Source organism: Sapajus apella, unplaced genomic scaffold, assembly GCF_009761245.1.
Source record: "Sapajus apella isolate SASKATOON/1434 unplaced genomic scaffold, GSC_monkey_1.0 scaffold31, whole genome shotgun sequence".
In the NCBI taxonomy this organism is placed as follows: Eukaryota; Metazoa; Chordata; class Mammalia; order Primates; family Cebidae; genus Sapajus; species Sapajus apella.
Genome location: NW_022436971.1, coordinates 6,010,754 through 6,028,122, shown reverse-complemented (window position 1 = coordinate 6,028,122; position 17,369 = coordinate 6,010,754). Strand labels below are relative to the sequence as shown.

The window sequence follows — 17,369 nt, the reverse complement described above, 5'->3', positions numbered from 1 at the left end:
CGAGATTGGGTCATTTATAAAGGAAAGAGGTTTAATTGACTCAGTTCAGCATGGCTGGGAAGGCCTAAGGGAACTTACATTCATGGTGGAGGGGGAAGCAAGGCACCTTCTTCACAAGGCAGTAGGAAGAATGACAGAAGGAGGAACTTGCCAAACACTTGAAAACCATCAGATCTCGTGAGCACGCACTCACTCACTATCACGAGAACAGAATGGGAGAAACAGCCCCGTGATTCAATTACCTCCACCTGGTGGCTCCCTCGACACGTGGGGATTATGGGGATTACAATTCAAGATGAGATTTTGAGTGGGAACAGAGCCAAACCATACCAAGCGTTTTTTGTTGTTTCTTCAGTAGTAGTGCCAAAATGCTTTTTAAAGTTAAGCATGGTTCTTATAAGAATATGGAATGAAAACGTGAGAAATGTTTAACTCATTAATAGAGAACGCCAGAGTGGTAAAAGAGCGTTAGAATAACTGAGTACTTATGACCCATGAAGAACGAATTTGGGAATCAAGTTGCTAGGTTAAATACAAAACTGGTTTATGTTCTTCAGGGCAATAAAGTCAAAACCTTTGGGGTAATCTTTTCTACCAGACAGCATTCATTGCATCTCCTCTGGACAAAAATCTACAAGTTACATGCAACCTCACAGAGGCTGGGCCCTAATCAAGGGTAAATAGAAAATCAAAGAAAGGTACACACACTGCCCCCTGAGAGAATTAAACAGTCGCTGAGTGGGTCTGCTGGCATGATACTGAAATGATATGCAAACCCTTTTGCCTTATTTCTAAGTATTGGATGCTTTTTTCTGACAAAAGATAAAAATTTACATATTGGCAGCTATAGCTTTCTAGTTTCCAAATGGAGTTTGCTCTTAAAATTAATCTGCTTTTCATCATCTTTTGTGCCTGTTTTTAATGAGAAAAATGACCACCAAGCAATGTGGGCATTGTAATAATATTCCATTATATTAAAATGTACTTTAACATTGTTTTGATACTTATACTCTGCTGGGTACTAAAACATTTTATGAACAATTTAAATTTTGTATCAGGACCAAAAAAAGAAGAAAAAAAAGGTCTACATATCTGCTGTGAGTTGATGCCAGCAGCACAAGCATTGATACCCATTGCAGTTTTAAATATTTATGTGGATTTTGGACATAACCTTGCACAAGTTACTGAATTTCTTAGCTTCATCCTCTATGCAAAATGAGACCTTCACTGAACTGCCATATGTGTGATTTTGCGATTACACAAATAAACCTGCGATTACACTGTTGTGTTCCTGTTTTACTATTACATGCATATTCATAATCTGTTTCAGTGCTTCCTTATAGGTTGCTTGTTTTATAATTTGTCTTGCTACATGTTTTAATTGCATCAATTTCTTTGTTTTTCCAAAAACAGAAATAACTATACTTATCATCCTTCTTTCCTTTGTGCAGAGTGAAATGGTGTCCTTTGAGGTCCCCTAACATTAGATGTGAAATTTAACAAATCTCCCTCTCCCTCTCTTACCAATCGCCATTTTAAATTATGGGCGTTCTATTCTCACAATTTACTGTCACATTTTTGAGAAATACAGAAAACACCAATGTGAATTGATGCAGAAATTGTTAAAAATGACACACCTAGCTTACACAGCAAATAGGCAGCTTTTCCCTATGCTCTTGAAAAGCTATACCACGTTTGTCAACAATTTGTTCAGCACAGCGATATGTTAACCTAAACCAGAGTATTAGTTCGTTAACCTAAACATATTGCTGAGCTTAACAAACTGTTGACACTAAACACTAAATAAATTCAGCATCAGTTTCAGGCAGAGATGAGCTCTCTGATTTACTCAACACATTTGTAGTTAGAGAACATCGCATGAGACAATCTGGAATTGTGCCACATATTTGGATGAATCCAGAAGCAGCACCTTTTAAAACTCTTAGATCTGTTTTGTGCATGAGCTGTTCTGTTGTGTTTTTTGTTTGTTTTTTGAGATGGAGTCTCACTCTGCCACCCAGCCTGGAGTGCAGTGGTGCAATCTTGGCTCACTGCAACCTCTGCCTCTCAGGTTCAAGCAATTCTCCTGCCTCAGCCTCCCAAGTAGCTGGGACTACAGGTGTGTGCCACCATGCCCGGCTAATTTTTCGTATTTTTAGTAAAGATGGGGTTTCACCACGTTAGCCAGGATGGTCTCGATCTCCTGACCTAGTGATCCACCTGCCTCAGCCTCCCAGTGCTGGGATTACAGGCATGAGCCACTATGCCCGGCTGAGCTGTTATGTTTTTGAAGCACTCTCATGTTTAGTCATTAATTTGCATACAAGTTTTTCTGTGTTATAACTTTATTAAGTGCAGTTTGCATGCAAGACCAGAATATCCAAAAACCTTGAAAAATGGTGCAGAAACTCTGAATATACCTTCACACCATTGAACTGTACAGTTTAAATGGGTGAACTACATGATATGTGAATTATATCTTAATAAAACAAAAAACTAGCAGAGTAAACATTCATGCTCAGCCTAGGCAATGTGATGAAACCCCATCTCTATAAAATATACAAAAACTAGCTGGGCATGATGGCGCATGCCTATAATCCAAGCTACTTAGGAGACTGAGGTGGGAGGGTCACCTGAGCTCAGGGAGGTCAAGGCTGCAGTGAGCTGTCATCATGCCACTGCAATCCAGCCTGGTCAACAGAGTTAGACCCTGTCTCAAAAAAGAAAAAAAAAATCCATGCTATTACGTTTTATACACAAACTTTACTTTCGAGTTAAATTTTTAAGGGAGCTAGACTTGGCAGAAAGGGAGACATTGAGACGAGAATCAGTATAAACGCTGAGTGGTAGGTAGGGTTGAACTATCATGCCCATCGAGAGAGAGTTAAGGCCTGCAAAATGGCGGGGAGCCAAGACTACATTTAGGATTTAGAGCAATGAGAAGCCAGTGAAAAACAGAAAACCAAAAAGACAGAGCAAAAGAGCAAAAAGATAATGACTAAAAGCTGACTCGGGTATTTGCTTTGCTATCATAAAGTAAATCTGTGGATTTTATTCAGTTCCAGGTTTCAGAAAAAAAACAAATAGCTCCACACTTTTCAACTACTGTTAGGAGTCATTTTTCTAAACTTAAAAGTAACTTAAATCCATTTTATCCTATCTTACCTCACTTTGTGAAACAGAAATAACAACAATTCTGTTTTTATAGAGAAAAAAATTGGAAAACATATTTTTCTAGTAGAAAAAGGAAATAAATACTGAGATGGGGAATTATGAATGATAATGAGTATCTTTCAAAGTAAATATCAAAGGTATTATTTGGTCAGTCAGAAACTAAGAATCCAAATAATGCCTAAAGTTTCAAAGCTCAACAAGGTAAATGAATTATTCTTTAGTTATTTCCAGTAACAAGACAAAATGAGTGCCTGGGTCTCCAGTCAGCAAGTGCTGATTCGGAACTTCAGTAACTTTTTTTTTTACTGATAAAGGATGAAGAAATTTTGAATAAAATCTAACAAACCACATGAAAACTTTAAACAATTTTTCCTTTTCGTATTCCATCTGATCCCAGTCAAGAGTAAAGAGAATATGAGTCAAGAGAAAATAAAAAGTTAAGCATTAAGCACTTGCTACTCTGGGTGTCATGGCTTAAAGATCTCCCTCCCAAGACCTAGGGAACCTGCTTTTTTAAAAAGTTTTCCTAAAAGGGATTTTTCTACATTTTCATGCAAGTTTATATATATATATATATATATATTTAGATTTCCAACAAATAGAAAGATAAAACATTTTGGAAAATGTGAATAATTCTAGAAAGAGACTTTGCTTCTAGGCCATCAAACCTAATTTCCTCTCAATATTCACTTACCTACAGCCCAAATTCTCCATGTATTTTGCCAGATATTATTTATGAGCTTCAAACAAGGCAATTACTTTTCTGCTTCATGAGATCACTCAAACACATAAAAAATATTTTAAGGCTGCTGCTGATTACATCTGAGGCCACAGAAGTGACTCTGGAGACACGAAGCAAAGACACTTTCCTTTCTCCTGATTAGGGTAATTTCTACCACAGACAGCTTTTTGATAGCAGTAAAAAACTAGTTTAGGAGTGAGGCAGGAGAATTGCTTAACCTGGGAGGCAGAGTTTAAAAAAAAAAAAACTAGTTTGGGAGATCTGAGATGCAGGGTCTAAATCTTTGGAAACCAAACAATAAAAAACAAAACATTTAGATGGCATATGGCTGGCTCTGGCTTGCTTTCCCTTCAAGTTCTTCCCGGTTTTTGACAGCCTCATCAGGGCCTAATTGTTTGTTGGCAGCACCCAAATAAAAGAGATTTTTGTTTAAGCTTTATATTTACTAAGCGTTTTTTGTAATTTCCTCACCTCTCTATACATTCCTACCCAGTCACCAAATTATTACAGAAAAATTTGAACGGTGCTTGGCTTATAGTATTCAGTAAATGTTGATGATAATTGTCATTATCCAGAGACAGAAAACTATGTTCAATATTTAAATCATAAAGCATTTTATCAATGATTACTTGAGAAAATCAAGTGTAATTCTTTCAAATTATTCTCTTGTAGGACATGTTTATTTTTAAGCCCAAATGTTATGTCTCTGTAGCCTAGCATATAAAATAGCCTTATTCTCAAAGCCAATACTAGGGGGAGAAAATGGACAGGGACTAACTAAAGAACTGAGAGAGACATAAAAAAAAAAAATGCAATGAAACTCATTGGTTCTAGATCCAAATAAAAATCTACACACCTCAGAATACAGGCTAGAATGGCTGACATTACAGAATTACTTATTTTATTAGGTATTATAATGGTGGTGTGGTTATAAAGGAGGATGTCGTCAATTTCAGAAAACGTAGGCTGAAATATTTAAAGGCAAAGTACTGTGATCTCTGCACCTTATTTTCAAAGGGTTCAGCAAAAAGTTATATATTTAAATATAGAGAAAAAGCAAATGTGGCACAATGTTAACAACTAATGAATCTAATTGAAGAATTTGTATTTCATTATACTTTCAACTTTTCTGCAGATATAACATTTTTAAAATAAAAAGTTGAGAATAAAAAAAATCACAAAAATAGTTTTACTGAAGAAAACACCACACATTCCTTTTTACTGTAATATTTAATAATATACACATATACATTGGTATTTACACTTCATAAAAAAAACATTAAACCTGAAATTAACTACCTTAAACACATTAACTTTCAATGCTAATGTATAAATTTCTTAAATATAAATCAAAATAGCTCAATATCTATTTTAAATTACTGATAACTAGATGCAGAGGTAAGGAATTAAGTTACAAATTTCAATGTTTTTCAAAATTTCTTCTTTGTTTTTCTTCTTTGTCTACAATAGTCTGTTTTAAGCTCAAAGTAGCATCTTGAAATCCAGGATTTAAGTCTAATACCTTCTTGAAATCTTCCAAAGCATTATCAAAATATCCTGTACCAGAACCCAAAAAATGGAAAAGAGAAAATAAACTGAGTATTTCTATATATTATTCATGGCAAAGCTTTGATACACATACTTTTTTGCTTTTATATTTATTTATGAGCCTTCAATCACTTCTAGTAAAGGAATTTTTTTATCTTAATGATAATATAGAGATGTGTTTTGTGTGCCCTTAGGGAATAATATACCTAAAATTAGCTATGGATTTATTTATTGAGATTTAACAGGTAAATATTAGCAGTCATCTTAAAATTTTAACAAAACTGTATAGCCTGTTTCACATAATTGCAGTAAAATTAAGAAACAGGAAACCAATTTTCTTTTGACACTTTAAATGAGAAAGAGTACCTATGGTCCCTTTAATCCAAGAATCTAAACTTCACTTTCTATTGTCTTGTATGTCTTTGAAGATTTTAACTCAGAAAAGTTTCACAGGTGATCATCTGAATTGCCCTTATTTCGCAGCTGGGAATGCACAAGCACAAAATCATGGGGTCACCCCGACTCCCGTGCCCAGGTCCAATTCCCATCCCAGTGCTCTGCTGTGATCTATAACGCCTATCAAAAGCCTAAAATAAACTCAGGGAGGCTTCCTTTGTTCCAAGCTCTAAACCTAAATTTCACATAACTTTAACACTTGATTACCATGTTAGTTTTACAACATTTGAGAGCTCTGAAATAACAGAATACAATCAATGACAAAAGCCAAAAAGAAAAAAAATTCTTACCCAGCCTATACAGTATCAACCCTCTGTTGTAATATGGAACTTCAAAATTGGGTTGGACTTCTATGGCAGATGTGTAGTCATCCATGGCTTCATAAAAATCAACCCTGAAGTACTTGATTTGCCCCCTGTTGTTATATGCAGTAGCCAAATCCTCAGGGCTGCATTTGCTTTAAACAAAAAGTTCACATTAAAAACAACGTGTTACCAAATTCCTCTCATTTCCACTTTCATTCTCTTTTGAGTACTGTCAAACTTCACAGCCTATAACATGCAGCATCAAACACTGAAAAACCAAGCTGAAGAAAAAACGTACAAATAAAGAAATGAAACCAATTTTATTTAACCCTGTTATCTACTTTTGTAGGGTTAAACCACTACAATGTCAACCTGAAAATCATACTAACTTTATAGTGTGTTTACTGCCAACTTGTTCTGCTGAATATAACATTAAAATGACTGTTCATTTGCTAAGCACTCACCAGCAAGGCAAAGAACACGAGTAAGATAAATGCTGAACAAAGAGGAAAAGCCAGCCCAAAGCCCAAGTCTCCTATGGCCAAGTCACTATGTGAATCAATTTCATTCTCAAAATTTTAAGTGATCTTAAAACAATGAGATTTGAAATCATTTTCCACCAATAAAGAACTAAAGTTAATGCTAGGTAAAATTCAACATGCTATGATCCCCAGGAAGTGATCTCTGGGGACAGAGCTGCCCTCCCCCCAGCCTCGGCTGGCATCCTCCCCAATGCCAGGCTGGCTGTAGCTCTTGACCAACCACCAGCTCAAGAGGTCACAAACCCTGGCTGCCCTGAACCTTTCTCTGCACAGGACAAATAGTCTGCACAGAGAACATTAGTGGCTCTGCTGAGTCAGAAATGATTCTGTGTCCCCTCCTTTTTTCCCAAAGCAGTTCTCAAATTAGGACCAAACAGAACTCATCTGTCACTTCTTTGTAATACCCTGTAGTAAAAAATATAGTCCTTCAAAAATACCTGTAACTGCAGTTAGTGTAAATAAAAGCTACTTTTCTTAATATCTTGATACTTGAGATTTCAGACAGAGATTGTAACTACTGCTACCCTGAGAGACACTCACAGACCAAGGGCCTCCTTCAAACCAAGTTTGCTAATGATGGGGAGGAACTGCTGGAATTTTAGAAAATGTCTATTCTACAAGCCGTGATAGAGACTGGGTGTAAGGATACTTCTGGATGCCACTAAGTACCCCTGTTAAAAGCTAGATTACAAGAGGGCACCACTCCCCTTCATCTATGTCTGACATGACCCAAGTTGAACTGCTCACAAGAGTTTGAAGAAAAACACAAAACGAAATCTCAGAATCCCAGTAAGGTTTTAGTCATTAGGTCATTAAATCAAGCCTCAAAATTATTGTTATAAGTTTTAATAATTATATATTAATATATTCAGAGAATCATAGAATGTTAGATTTAGAATTAGATCTCATTAAATCAAATTCTAAAAGACTATTTTTCAAGTGGAACTCTTGTTTCATATCATAAAGAAATGGACTAACAGTGAAAGTTGACTTTTTTTGTAATATTAAAAGTTTTGTAATGATAGTATTTCTCATAATGGAATTCATTCAAGTTATCTAATCCAAATGTGGACTTTTAGGATTTGCTAACTTTCACAAAGAAATAATATTTTGGAAATTAGATTTATGACTAAAGCTATACTTATTAAAAGAAAATGTCACAAACCATTCAGAGTGAAAGGCATTCAAAAATTGCAAATATTGTTTCAAAATGATTCAGTGACCCAATACTTTAAAAATAAATGTAAGCTCCAAAAGATAAATTGAAGGGAAAAAGCTGAAATGAAATAATTCAGTTTCAATCCATGAGTTCCTAGAATTTTAGAGCTATCAGGAAATTGAAAGTTTATTTTACAGATGAGAAACTGAGGCCGAGACATTAGCCATGCAGCAGTGCCAAGATTGGAATTCAGGTATGATGCACTCCCTTCTGCGCTATGACAAACTTGTCTTTCCTGTGCTGGTAAGGTATAGCTATTATATTTGCTACAGACACTTGTGTTCTTAGGCTGAGATGTGCAAAGAAGGAAGAATAACAAGACTAAACAGCATCAGCATACCTGGTGAGGATGAATATTTTCTGAAATCTACTAGGTAAGTCTATTCTTAAAGCTTGAAACATGAATAGCTTCGTTTTCTATGTTTACTATCTTTTTTATGGGGGAGGTGCATTGAGGAAAGGATGATGGTATCATCTTATTGCCTGTTCAGAAACTTCATTATTCTGGTGTTATTGAAATGAGAAGGCAATTTTATCTTTCTAGTTTAATTCCATATGAGTGTAACAAACAGGTTAAGAATCAAGTCCTTAGTGTTAAGCCTCATACAAAAGACAAGCTGGCATCCTGTCCAGAAAACTCAAATACACAACAGACAACTCACAACTGTTCAAAAAGCTGTTCAACCAACCCCTCTGTTCTTTTCTCATCCTGGTCCACTCCATACCAACAACAATCCCAATCAAGGCAAGACTTGGGAGTAAAAGCAAATGCTACACATCTAGGCACAAGCCAAAAAGATGCTTTGGGTAAGCAGATAGTAGCAGGTGAAGCTGCTAACATCACAAAAAGAAAACCAGCCAGTCATTATGTGCTTCCTTATGAAAGTACACATCCCTACCTAAAAAGTATTCTTGCCATGGTATTGAATCTGAATTCAATTGGATCAAACCTCAGGGTTTAACTACCAACTCACAAGCAATGAGACAGATAACCATATTAAATGACAGAATATATTCAGTCAGCAAGTCCAAAACACGGAAATTCAAAGGACACAAGAATCCGTTTCCTCAACAAATAAAAGAAAAACTGTGTGTTGCGGGGGCAAAGTGGAGAAGAGACTTAAAAAGACGTGATGTGTATACTGACTTGAACCAACTGGGAAAAGTGAACCAAAGAAAAAAAATCACCTTATTAGTCAATCAGAAATGTTCCAACACTGACTATTAACACATATTAAGTAGCTACGTGATGATGACATGGTGGTTCGTTCTGAAGCATCCATGGATGAGTATTATGGGTGAACTGAATAATGCTTAAACCAAGTGATAAACACCTACATAAACTCCTTCGTTATGCTCTCTTCCCTGTATTTGTTTTTCATAAAAGTGAAGACCACTACCAAAAGCCCGGGTTGTGACACTGTGGTGGCCCTACCCGCCGTGACCCCTTCCCTTCCCAGGTCGCAGATTTTCCGCCAGCTAAAATCTCAAATGAAAAATCCCGATCTGTCCTAAGTCTCTGGGTGGCAGTACATATCGTGGAAGAGACCGCTGGGTGAGAGGGGGCGGCCCGCGCCAGAGGACCGCGTAGGGGGCTAGGTTCCCGGAAGCTCTCCGCACCGTCCCGGCAGATGGCTCCTCGCGGGTGGGCTCCCTCCCCGTGTTCTCCGCTGCCCTCGTCCTAGGCCTTGCCTCGGCCTTTCTAGAAAAATGAACGTCAGCCTGTTCAGTCCTAGTGTTGGCTTAATATAACGTCGCCGGTGAGCTCCAGCACCATAGCTAGTAGCCCACACGGCCGCAACGTCGCCCCAACCCCGGGGTCGCCGCGGCCCCAGGTCTCGCGATAGTTACCTCCCGGGACTCAAGCCGCTGGAGGACACGCAGGCGCACTGGCGAATGTAAGCGGAGTATAGCGCTTCGGCCTCCGCGTACTCGCCCTTGTTGAAATGAGCCTGGGCGAGGGCTAGGGTTGCGTGGCTCTCTTGCTCCTGCTGCCCTTCCATAGCAGCCAAGGCCTAGTTTTCCGTGTAGAATCGGGGTTAACCTCTGAGCGGTTAGAGGTGGCACCACAAAGCCACTTCCGCACCCTGAATCTACCTTCACAGCCAACCTTTGCGCTAGGTTTGTGCCTTTTGGGGACCCGTCGTCTCGCGAGATAACTGTTCCGTTGCAGGTAGGCGTTTGCAGTGACCCCCCGAGAGATACGATTCTGACGTTGTTACCGTTGGACCCCACTGCCTCGTTTACCAGAAGAGGCGTAGATGCGTGGTCGCAAACTGATTTCCAAGTTCATTGTTTGATGCTAGGAGGCGCTAGCCGTTTGTTACAGCGGATTGGGGGCCGATGACGCTGGAGGCGGAAGAAGCCACGGTTCTGCTTCTGAATGGCGAGTTCGTCTGAGGACTTCCTGTCTCTCCCAAGCCTTTCAGCGTCCCCACTTTAAACTCCGCGTTTAGGGAGTTCTGAGTAGGCTTTGGCTGCCCTGAGACGCTGAGTCGACGTTGCACGAGGTCTTTGTCCCAAGGTCCAAACTTCTCTACCATTTTGACCCTCTAGAATTGTGTTAGGATCAGTAGTATATTGTGTCGAAAGTCTGGGATTTTTGATGTTATATTCCCTGGCTATTTATGCCAAAGGGAAATCCAAATAGTAATTAGGTACATTACGTTTAATTTAAAATTAAGAACAGTTGCTAGCCACGCTACCCTACATGTCTGCCGTGCGCCTTTTCGGGGTCCCTCAATTCTGTTTTAACTTCCCAAAGTACTTGAGCCCCTTTCCGCAGGAAAACTAAAGATGAAAAAAATACATTTGGAGCATGATACTTGCATGCGGAAGTCTTAACAGGACATAAATTGTGTGCTTTTTTGCTGCTTTCATTCGATTTTTAATGTTTTCCATTTACCACCACTGAAAAAATACAAATACAGTGGATAAATGTTAAATAAAAACACAGTAGTAGAAAGTAAAAGATTGCATGACTACTGGTGTAGGCAAACGGATACCTTAGCATAACAAAAGCCCAGAAACATGCCCCAAATAGGCTGTATTTTGTAAAAGACATGTAACGTTTGGAAAAAAACAGATTATTCAAATGAGTGCTATTGGGAGGATTAGTTAACCATTTGGAGAAAAATACATTTAAGCATTTCAGCTCCCAATTGACATATTCATTCTAGGTGAATGAAAAGATTAAATAAAAAGTTTTTTCAGTTCCCATTTTGCCTCTTGGGGCAATGTCATCTTTTCCATATGAAAAAAAAAACACACAAATTGAAGTATAGGATAGAACAAAACCAACTGTGTGTTCTGGGGGGAAGCAACAGAAAAACAAAGACGAGATGTTGCAAAAAAGATGGAGGAGGGTTCCCCTCTCCTCAGGGGAAGGACTCAAACAATGATGTGGCAGTATGCACCGTCCCACATAAAGCCAGGGATGTTCATCATTTTGGCAGATAAGATGGGGATGGCCAAGCATAGTGGCACATGCCTATAATTCCAGAACTTGGGGAGGCCGAGGGGGGCGGATCACCTGAGGTCAGGAGTTCGAGAACAGCCTGGCCAACATGGCGAAACCCTGTCTCTACTAAAAATACAAAAAATTAGCTGGGTGTGGTGGCTGGTGCCTGTAATCACAGCTATTCAGGAGGCTAAGACACGAAAATCACTTGAACCTGGGCAGCAGAGGTTGACAGTGAGCCGAGATTGCTCCACTATACCCCAGCCTGGGAGACAGAGCAAGACTCCGTCTCAATAAACAAAAGAAAAAGAAAAGGTGGTCGTTAGGAGGGTATTTCTCCTAAATGGAGGGAAAAAATGGACTCCAAGGGGAAAAAAAAAAAAGTAGAAGAAAAGTCTTAAATAGAGGCTGGCGGCCGGGCGCGGTGGCTCACGCCTATAATCCCAGCACTTTGGGAGGCGGGGGCAGGTGGATCACGAGGTCAAGAGATCGAGACCATCCTGGTCAACATGGTGATACCCTGTCTCTACTAAAAATACAAAAGTTAGCTGGGCATGGTGGCACGCGCCTGTAGTCCCAGCTACTCGGGAGGCTGAGGCAGGAGAACTGCTTGAACCCAGGAGGCCGAGGCTGCGGTGAGGTGAGATCGCACCATTGCACTCCCCCCTGGGTAAAAAGAGTGAAACTCCGTCTAAAAAAAAAAAAAAAAATAGAGGCTGGCTTTGTTAAGCCTGGAAAAGAAAATTATAAAGCATCTGATAGAATTAACTATAAAAAGGCAGAAAGAAATTTGCAACTTGCAAAAACAGTTGCCATCTTTAACATATGTGAACTTTCTTCTCAAATATTTGTTGAGCATATACTATATGCCACACAATTTTGAAACCTTTAAGTATGACAGTGAACAAAAAGGAGTCCCTGCCATCTCTGAACTTAGCCTAGTAGAAAGATACACACAAAACACACACACACACACACACCAGATGGTGAGTAGTGCTATGGAGAAAAAACAGTACAGGGAATAGAGAAAAGGTGGTTTCTAATTCATAACGGATGGATGGAGACTTCAAAGGAAAAGTGACATCCTAGTAAAAACCTGAAGCAAGTAAGGGAGCAAGCCATACTAATAACGGGCAGAGGAAACAGCAAGTGTAAAAGCCCTGAGTGGAAGTTTTTTGAGACGGGGTCTCACTCTGTCACCTGGACTGGAGAGCAGTGGCGCAGGCTCACTGCAGCCTCAACCTCCCTCTGGGGCTCAGTGATTCTTCCACTTCCGCCCCCTGAGATTAATCACTCCGTGCTAATTTTTGTATTTTTTGTAGAGATGGGTTTCCCCATGTTGCCCAGGCTAATCTCCAACTCTTGGGTTCAAGACATCTGCCCACCTCAGTCTCCTAAAGTGCTAGGATTACAGGCATGAGCCACCGCACCTGGCTAGAAGTTTTCCTTTGTTCTGTTCAAGGAATAACAGGGATATTTATGTGTCTAAAAACCAGTGATCTAAGAGGAAAATAGCAGAATATGTAATGGAAGTTGGGGATTTGGGAAGGGGGGGTTCTAGACAGGAGTAAGATTCTTAATCTTTTTTGTGCTACGGCACCTTTGCAAGTGTGATGAAACCGTTTCAGTGTTTTGAGGTGTATTTAAAGCAGGACTACAAAGGAAATTATATTTAAAAAACAGAATATTAACAAATTTAGAAAAAATATATACTTTTATTAACATTATCAAAAACAAGTGGCAAACAAAAAGCTAGCAGAGGAAGAAAATAATAGAAGATTAAAACATAGATAAAACAGAACAGAAAAACAGAAACAAAACCTAAAGTTGATTCTTCAAAAAGATTAACAAAAATTAATAAAACTTGAGCTAAATTGACTAAGATAAAAGACTCAGATTACTAAGATCAGAAATGAAAATGGGAACATTACTATCAATTCTACAGAAATAAAGAGGCTTTAAGAGAGTACTATGAACAATTGTATACCAAAAAATGGGACAAACTAGATGAAAGGAACAAATGCCTAGAAACCAAAAACATACCAAGATTGTATCATGAAGAAATAGAAAATCTGAATAGACCTGTGTATTATTCTGCTCTCATACCTGAGACTGGGAGATTTATTAAAAAAAAAAAAAAAAAAAAGGTTTAATGGACTCACAGTTCCATGTGGCTGGGGAGGCCTCACAATCAATCATGGCAGAAGGCAAAAGGCACGTCTTACATGGCAGCAGGAAAGAGAATGAGAGCCAAGTGAAAGGGGAAATCCCTTATAAAACTATCAGATCTTGTGAGACTTATTCACTACCACGAGAACAGTATGGGGGAAATTGCCCCATGATTCAGTTATCTTGCACCAGCTCCCTCCCACAACATGTGGAAATTATGGGAGCTACAATTCAAGATGAGATTTAGGTGAGGACACAGACAAACTATATCAACCTGTTTAACTTGTAAGGAGATTCAACGAGTAATTTAAAAATAACCTCTTGACAAAAGCCCTGGACCCTGGCTTCACTGATGAATTCTACTAAATATTTAAGGAAGAACTAACACCAGTCTTTCTTAAACTCTTCCAAAACATTTAAAAAGAAAATGCTAAGTCAGTCTATAAAGTCAGCACTGCTATGACACCAAAGCCAAATAGAAACTAGAAGAAAACTGCAGATCAATATAGTTTATGACATTAATGCAAAAACTTCAACAAAATAGTAGCAAATTGAATTCAGCAGCATATTAAAAGGATTATACACCATGACCTAGTGGAATTTATTCCTAGAATGCAAGGATAATTCCACACATGAAAATCAACCAATGGCAGATGAGGAAAAAAAAATCAATGTAATACAGCACAGTAACAGAATGGAGGAAAAAAACTGTATGATCACTGCCATTTAGTTAGAGAAAGCATTTGACAAAAATTCAAAAGCCTTTCATGTCAAAAACACTCAAGCAGGCAATAGAAGGAGTCTACCTCAACATAATAAAAGACATATATAAAAAACACGTAGTGAACATCATACTGAACAGTGAAAAACTGAAAGCTTATCCTACAAAATCGGGAACAAGGCAAGGATGCTCACTTTTGTACTCCTATTCAACATAGCACTGGAAGTTAGCCAGAGTAATTAAGCAAGAAAATAATCTTTAAAAAGTTATCCACATTGGAAAGGAAGAGGTAAAATTATCTCTGTTCATAAATGATATGCTCTTACAGATAACACTAAAAATTCCATTTTAAAAACAGTTATAACTAATGAAGTTGGCAAGGTAGGGGGATATGAAATCACACAAAAATTAGTCGCATTTTTATATACTAACAATGAAGCTATCCCAAAAGTAAGAAAACAATTCCAGCCAGGCACAGTGGCTCACACCTGTAATCCCAGCACTTTGGGAGGCCAAGTTGGGTGGATCTCTTGAGGTCAGGAGTTCAAGACCTGCCTGGCCAACATGGCAAAACCCCATATCTACTAAAAATACAAAAATTAGCCAGGTGTGGTGGCAGGCACCTGTAATCCCAGCTACTCAGGAAACTGAGGTAGGAGACTCACTTGAGCCTGGGAGATGAAAGTTGCAGGGAGCCAAGATCACACCTGATACCACTGCACTCCAGGCTAGGTGAGAGAGAGAGAGACTCAGTCAAAGGAAAGGAGAGGGGAGGGAAGGGGGGATGCGGGGTGGGGGGGCGGGAGGGGGGCAGGGGAGGGAAGGTGAGGAGAAGGAGAGAAAGCAAGGAAGGAAGGAGAGGGAAAAGAAAGAAAACAATTCTACCTACAGTAGCATCAAAAATATATATATTTAGGAGTTAACCAAGAAAGTAAAAGATTTGTACAATTTAAACTATAAAAGAGAGTCTAAAGATGGCGGCCTTAGCAGCAAGAGATGCTGTGGTGCTGTGTGGAAATATCAGTCAGCCGGTTGCTTTTGTGAAAAAAAATTCTTAGACTGAAGCGTCCAGTCAGCTGAGAGCACTTTGCACAGTTTGGACATATATGAAATTGTATTGTACCTTTTGACAAGGAGACTGGCTTTCACAGAGGTTTGGGTTGGGTTCAGTTGTCTTCAGAAGAAGAACTTCAGAATGCACTAGAACAGGAAAATCATATTCTAGTTGGAGTAAAGCTCCAGGTTCAAGCTCAAAGGCCAAAAGGTTTGCAAACATCTGATGACGACAAAGATTTTTGAGACCGCCAGCCTATTAAAGTTAACATACTGGAAAAAAAAAAACTAAAACATTGCTAAAAGAAATTAAAGAAGACATAAATAAATAGAAAGACATCTCATGTTCCTGGATTAGAAGACTTAATATTGTTTAGATGTTAGTGTTATATAAATCAATCTTCAGATTCTATGGAATCTTTATCAGAATCCCAGTGATGTTTCTGCAGAAATAGAAAACTCCCTCCTAAAATTTATGTGGAATGACAAGGGCTCTCAAATAGCCACAACAATTTTGGAAAAAGAACCAAGTTGAAGAACTCACTTCCTGATTTCAAAACTTACTACAAGTGTGTTATTGGCATAAAGACGGTTTTATAAACAAATGATGCTAGGAAAGCTAGATATCCACATGCAAAAGAATGAAGCTGGGCCAGGCGCGGTGGCTCACGCCTGTAATCCCAGTACTTTGGGAGGCCGAGGCGGGTGGATCACGAGATCAAGAGATCGAGACCATCCTGGTCAACATGGTGAAAACCCCGTCTCTACTAAAAAAAAAAAATACAAAAGATCAGCTGGGCATGGTGGCGCATGCTTGTAATCCCAGCTACTCAGGAGGCTGAGGCAGGAGAATTGCCTGAACCCAGGACGCGGAGGTTGCGGTGAGCCAAGATTGCGCCATTGCACTCCAGCCTGGGTAACAAGAGTGAAACTCCGTCTCAAAAAAAAAAAAAAAAAAAAGCATGAAGCTGGACTCTTACACGATATATAAAAATTAACTCAAAATAAGCATGACCTAAATGTAAGAACTAAAATTGTAAACTCTTAGAAAAAAATATACAACAAAAGCTTAACAACACTGAACTTGACAATGATGTTGTGGATATGACACCACTGGCATAGGTAACAGAAGAAAAAACAAATTGAGCTTGATGAGAATTTAAAAACCTTTCTGCATCAAAAGACACCCTCAGAGTAAAAAAGCAACCCACAGAATAAAACAAAATATTTACAAGACACATATCTGATAAGTGATTAATACCCAGAATATATAAAGAACTTCTAAAAACAACAACAACAAAGCGAAACAATCTAATGCAGAAACAGGCAAAGGATTTGAATAGAATTTTCTTGAAAGAAGATACATATATGGCCAATAAGAACGTGAAAAAATGCTCAACGTCACTAATAATTAGGGAAATGCAAATCAAAACTACAATCAAATACCACTTCACATCATTCCAGTAGGATGGAAACTATTAAGAAGAAGTAAGTGTTGGTGAGGATGTGAAGAAGTTGGAATCTTCGTGCACTACTGTTGAGAATGTAAAATGGTGCAACCACATGGCATGACACTTCTTCAGAATACTAATAATAAAATTACTATATGGTTCAGCAATTCCACTTCTAAGTATATACCCAAAATAACTGACAACATAGTCTTAAAGAGATATTTACACATCCAGGTTCATAGCAGTATTGTTTGCAATAAGTAAAAGGTGGAAGCAACCCAAGTGTCCATTAACAGATGAGTGGATAAGCAAAATGTGGTATATTCATACAATGGAATATTATTCAGTCTTGAACAGAAATTCTGACATGTGCTACAACATGGATGAACCTTGAGGACATTACATGAAGTGAACTAAGCCAGTCACAAAAAGACTAAACGATTCCATTTTTTTTTTTAAGAGACAGGGTCTCAATATGTTGCCCAGGCTGGAGTGCAGTAGCTATTCACAGGCGCAATCCCACTACTGA

The 17,369-nt window shown here is 38.6% G+C and overlaps 1 protein-coding gene and 1 pseudogene across 2 annotated transcripts; one reads left to right on the top strand and one right to left on the bottom strand.

The window, feature by feature from the left end:
* Window positions 1–4,788: 4,788 nt before the first annotated feature.
* Window positions 4,789–10,203, bottom strand: TTC32 (tetratricopeptide repeat domain 32). The gene is made up of 3 exons (XM_032294052.1): window positions 9,838–10,203; window positions 6,211–6,377; window positions 4,789–5,473 (listed from the first exon to the last, which is right to left on the bottom strand). Exons 1-3 carry the CDS (start codon window positions 9,987–9,989, stop codon window positions 5,337–5,339), a joined length of 456 nt encoding a protein of 151 aa, XP_032149943.1. The 5' UTR covers window positions 9,990–10,203; the 3' UTR covers window positions 4,789–5,336.
* A 5,092-nt stretch (window positions 10,204–15,295) lies between these two features.
* Window positions 15,296–15,657, top strand: LOC116561988 (annotated as a pseudogene). The gene has a single exon (XR_004273697.1). The product of XR_004273697.1 is annotated as an SRA stem-loop-interacting RNA-binding protein, mitochondrial-like (transcript).
* The last annotated feature ends 1,712 nt before the right edge of the window (window positions 15,658–17,369 follow it).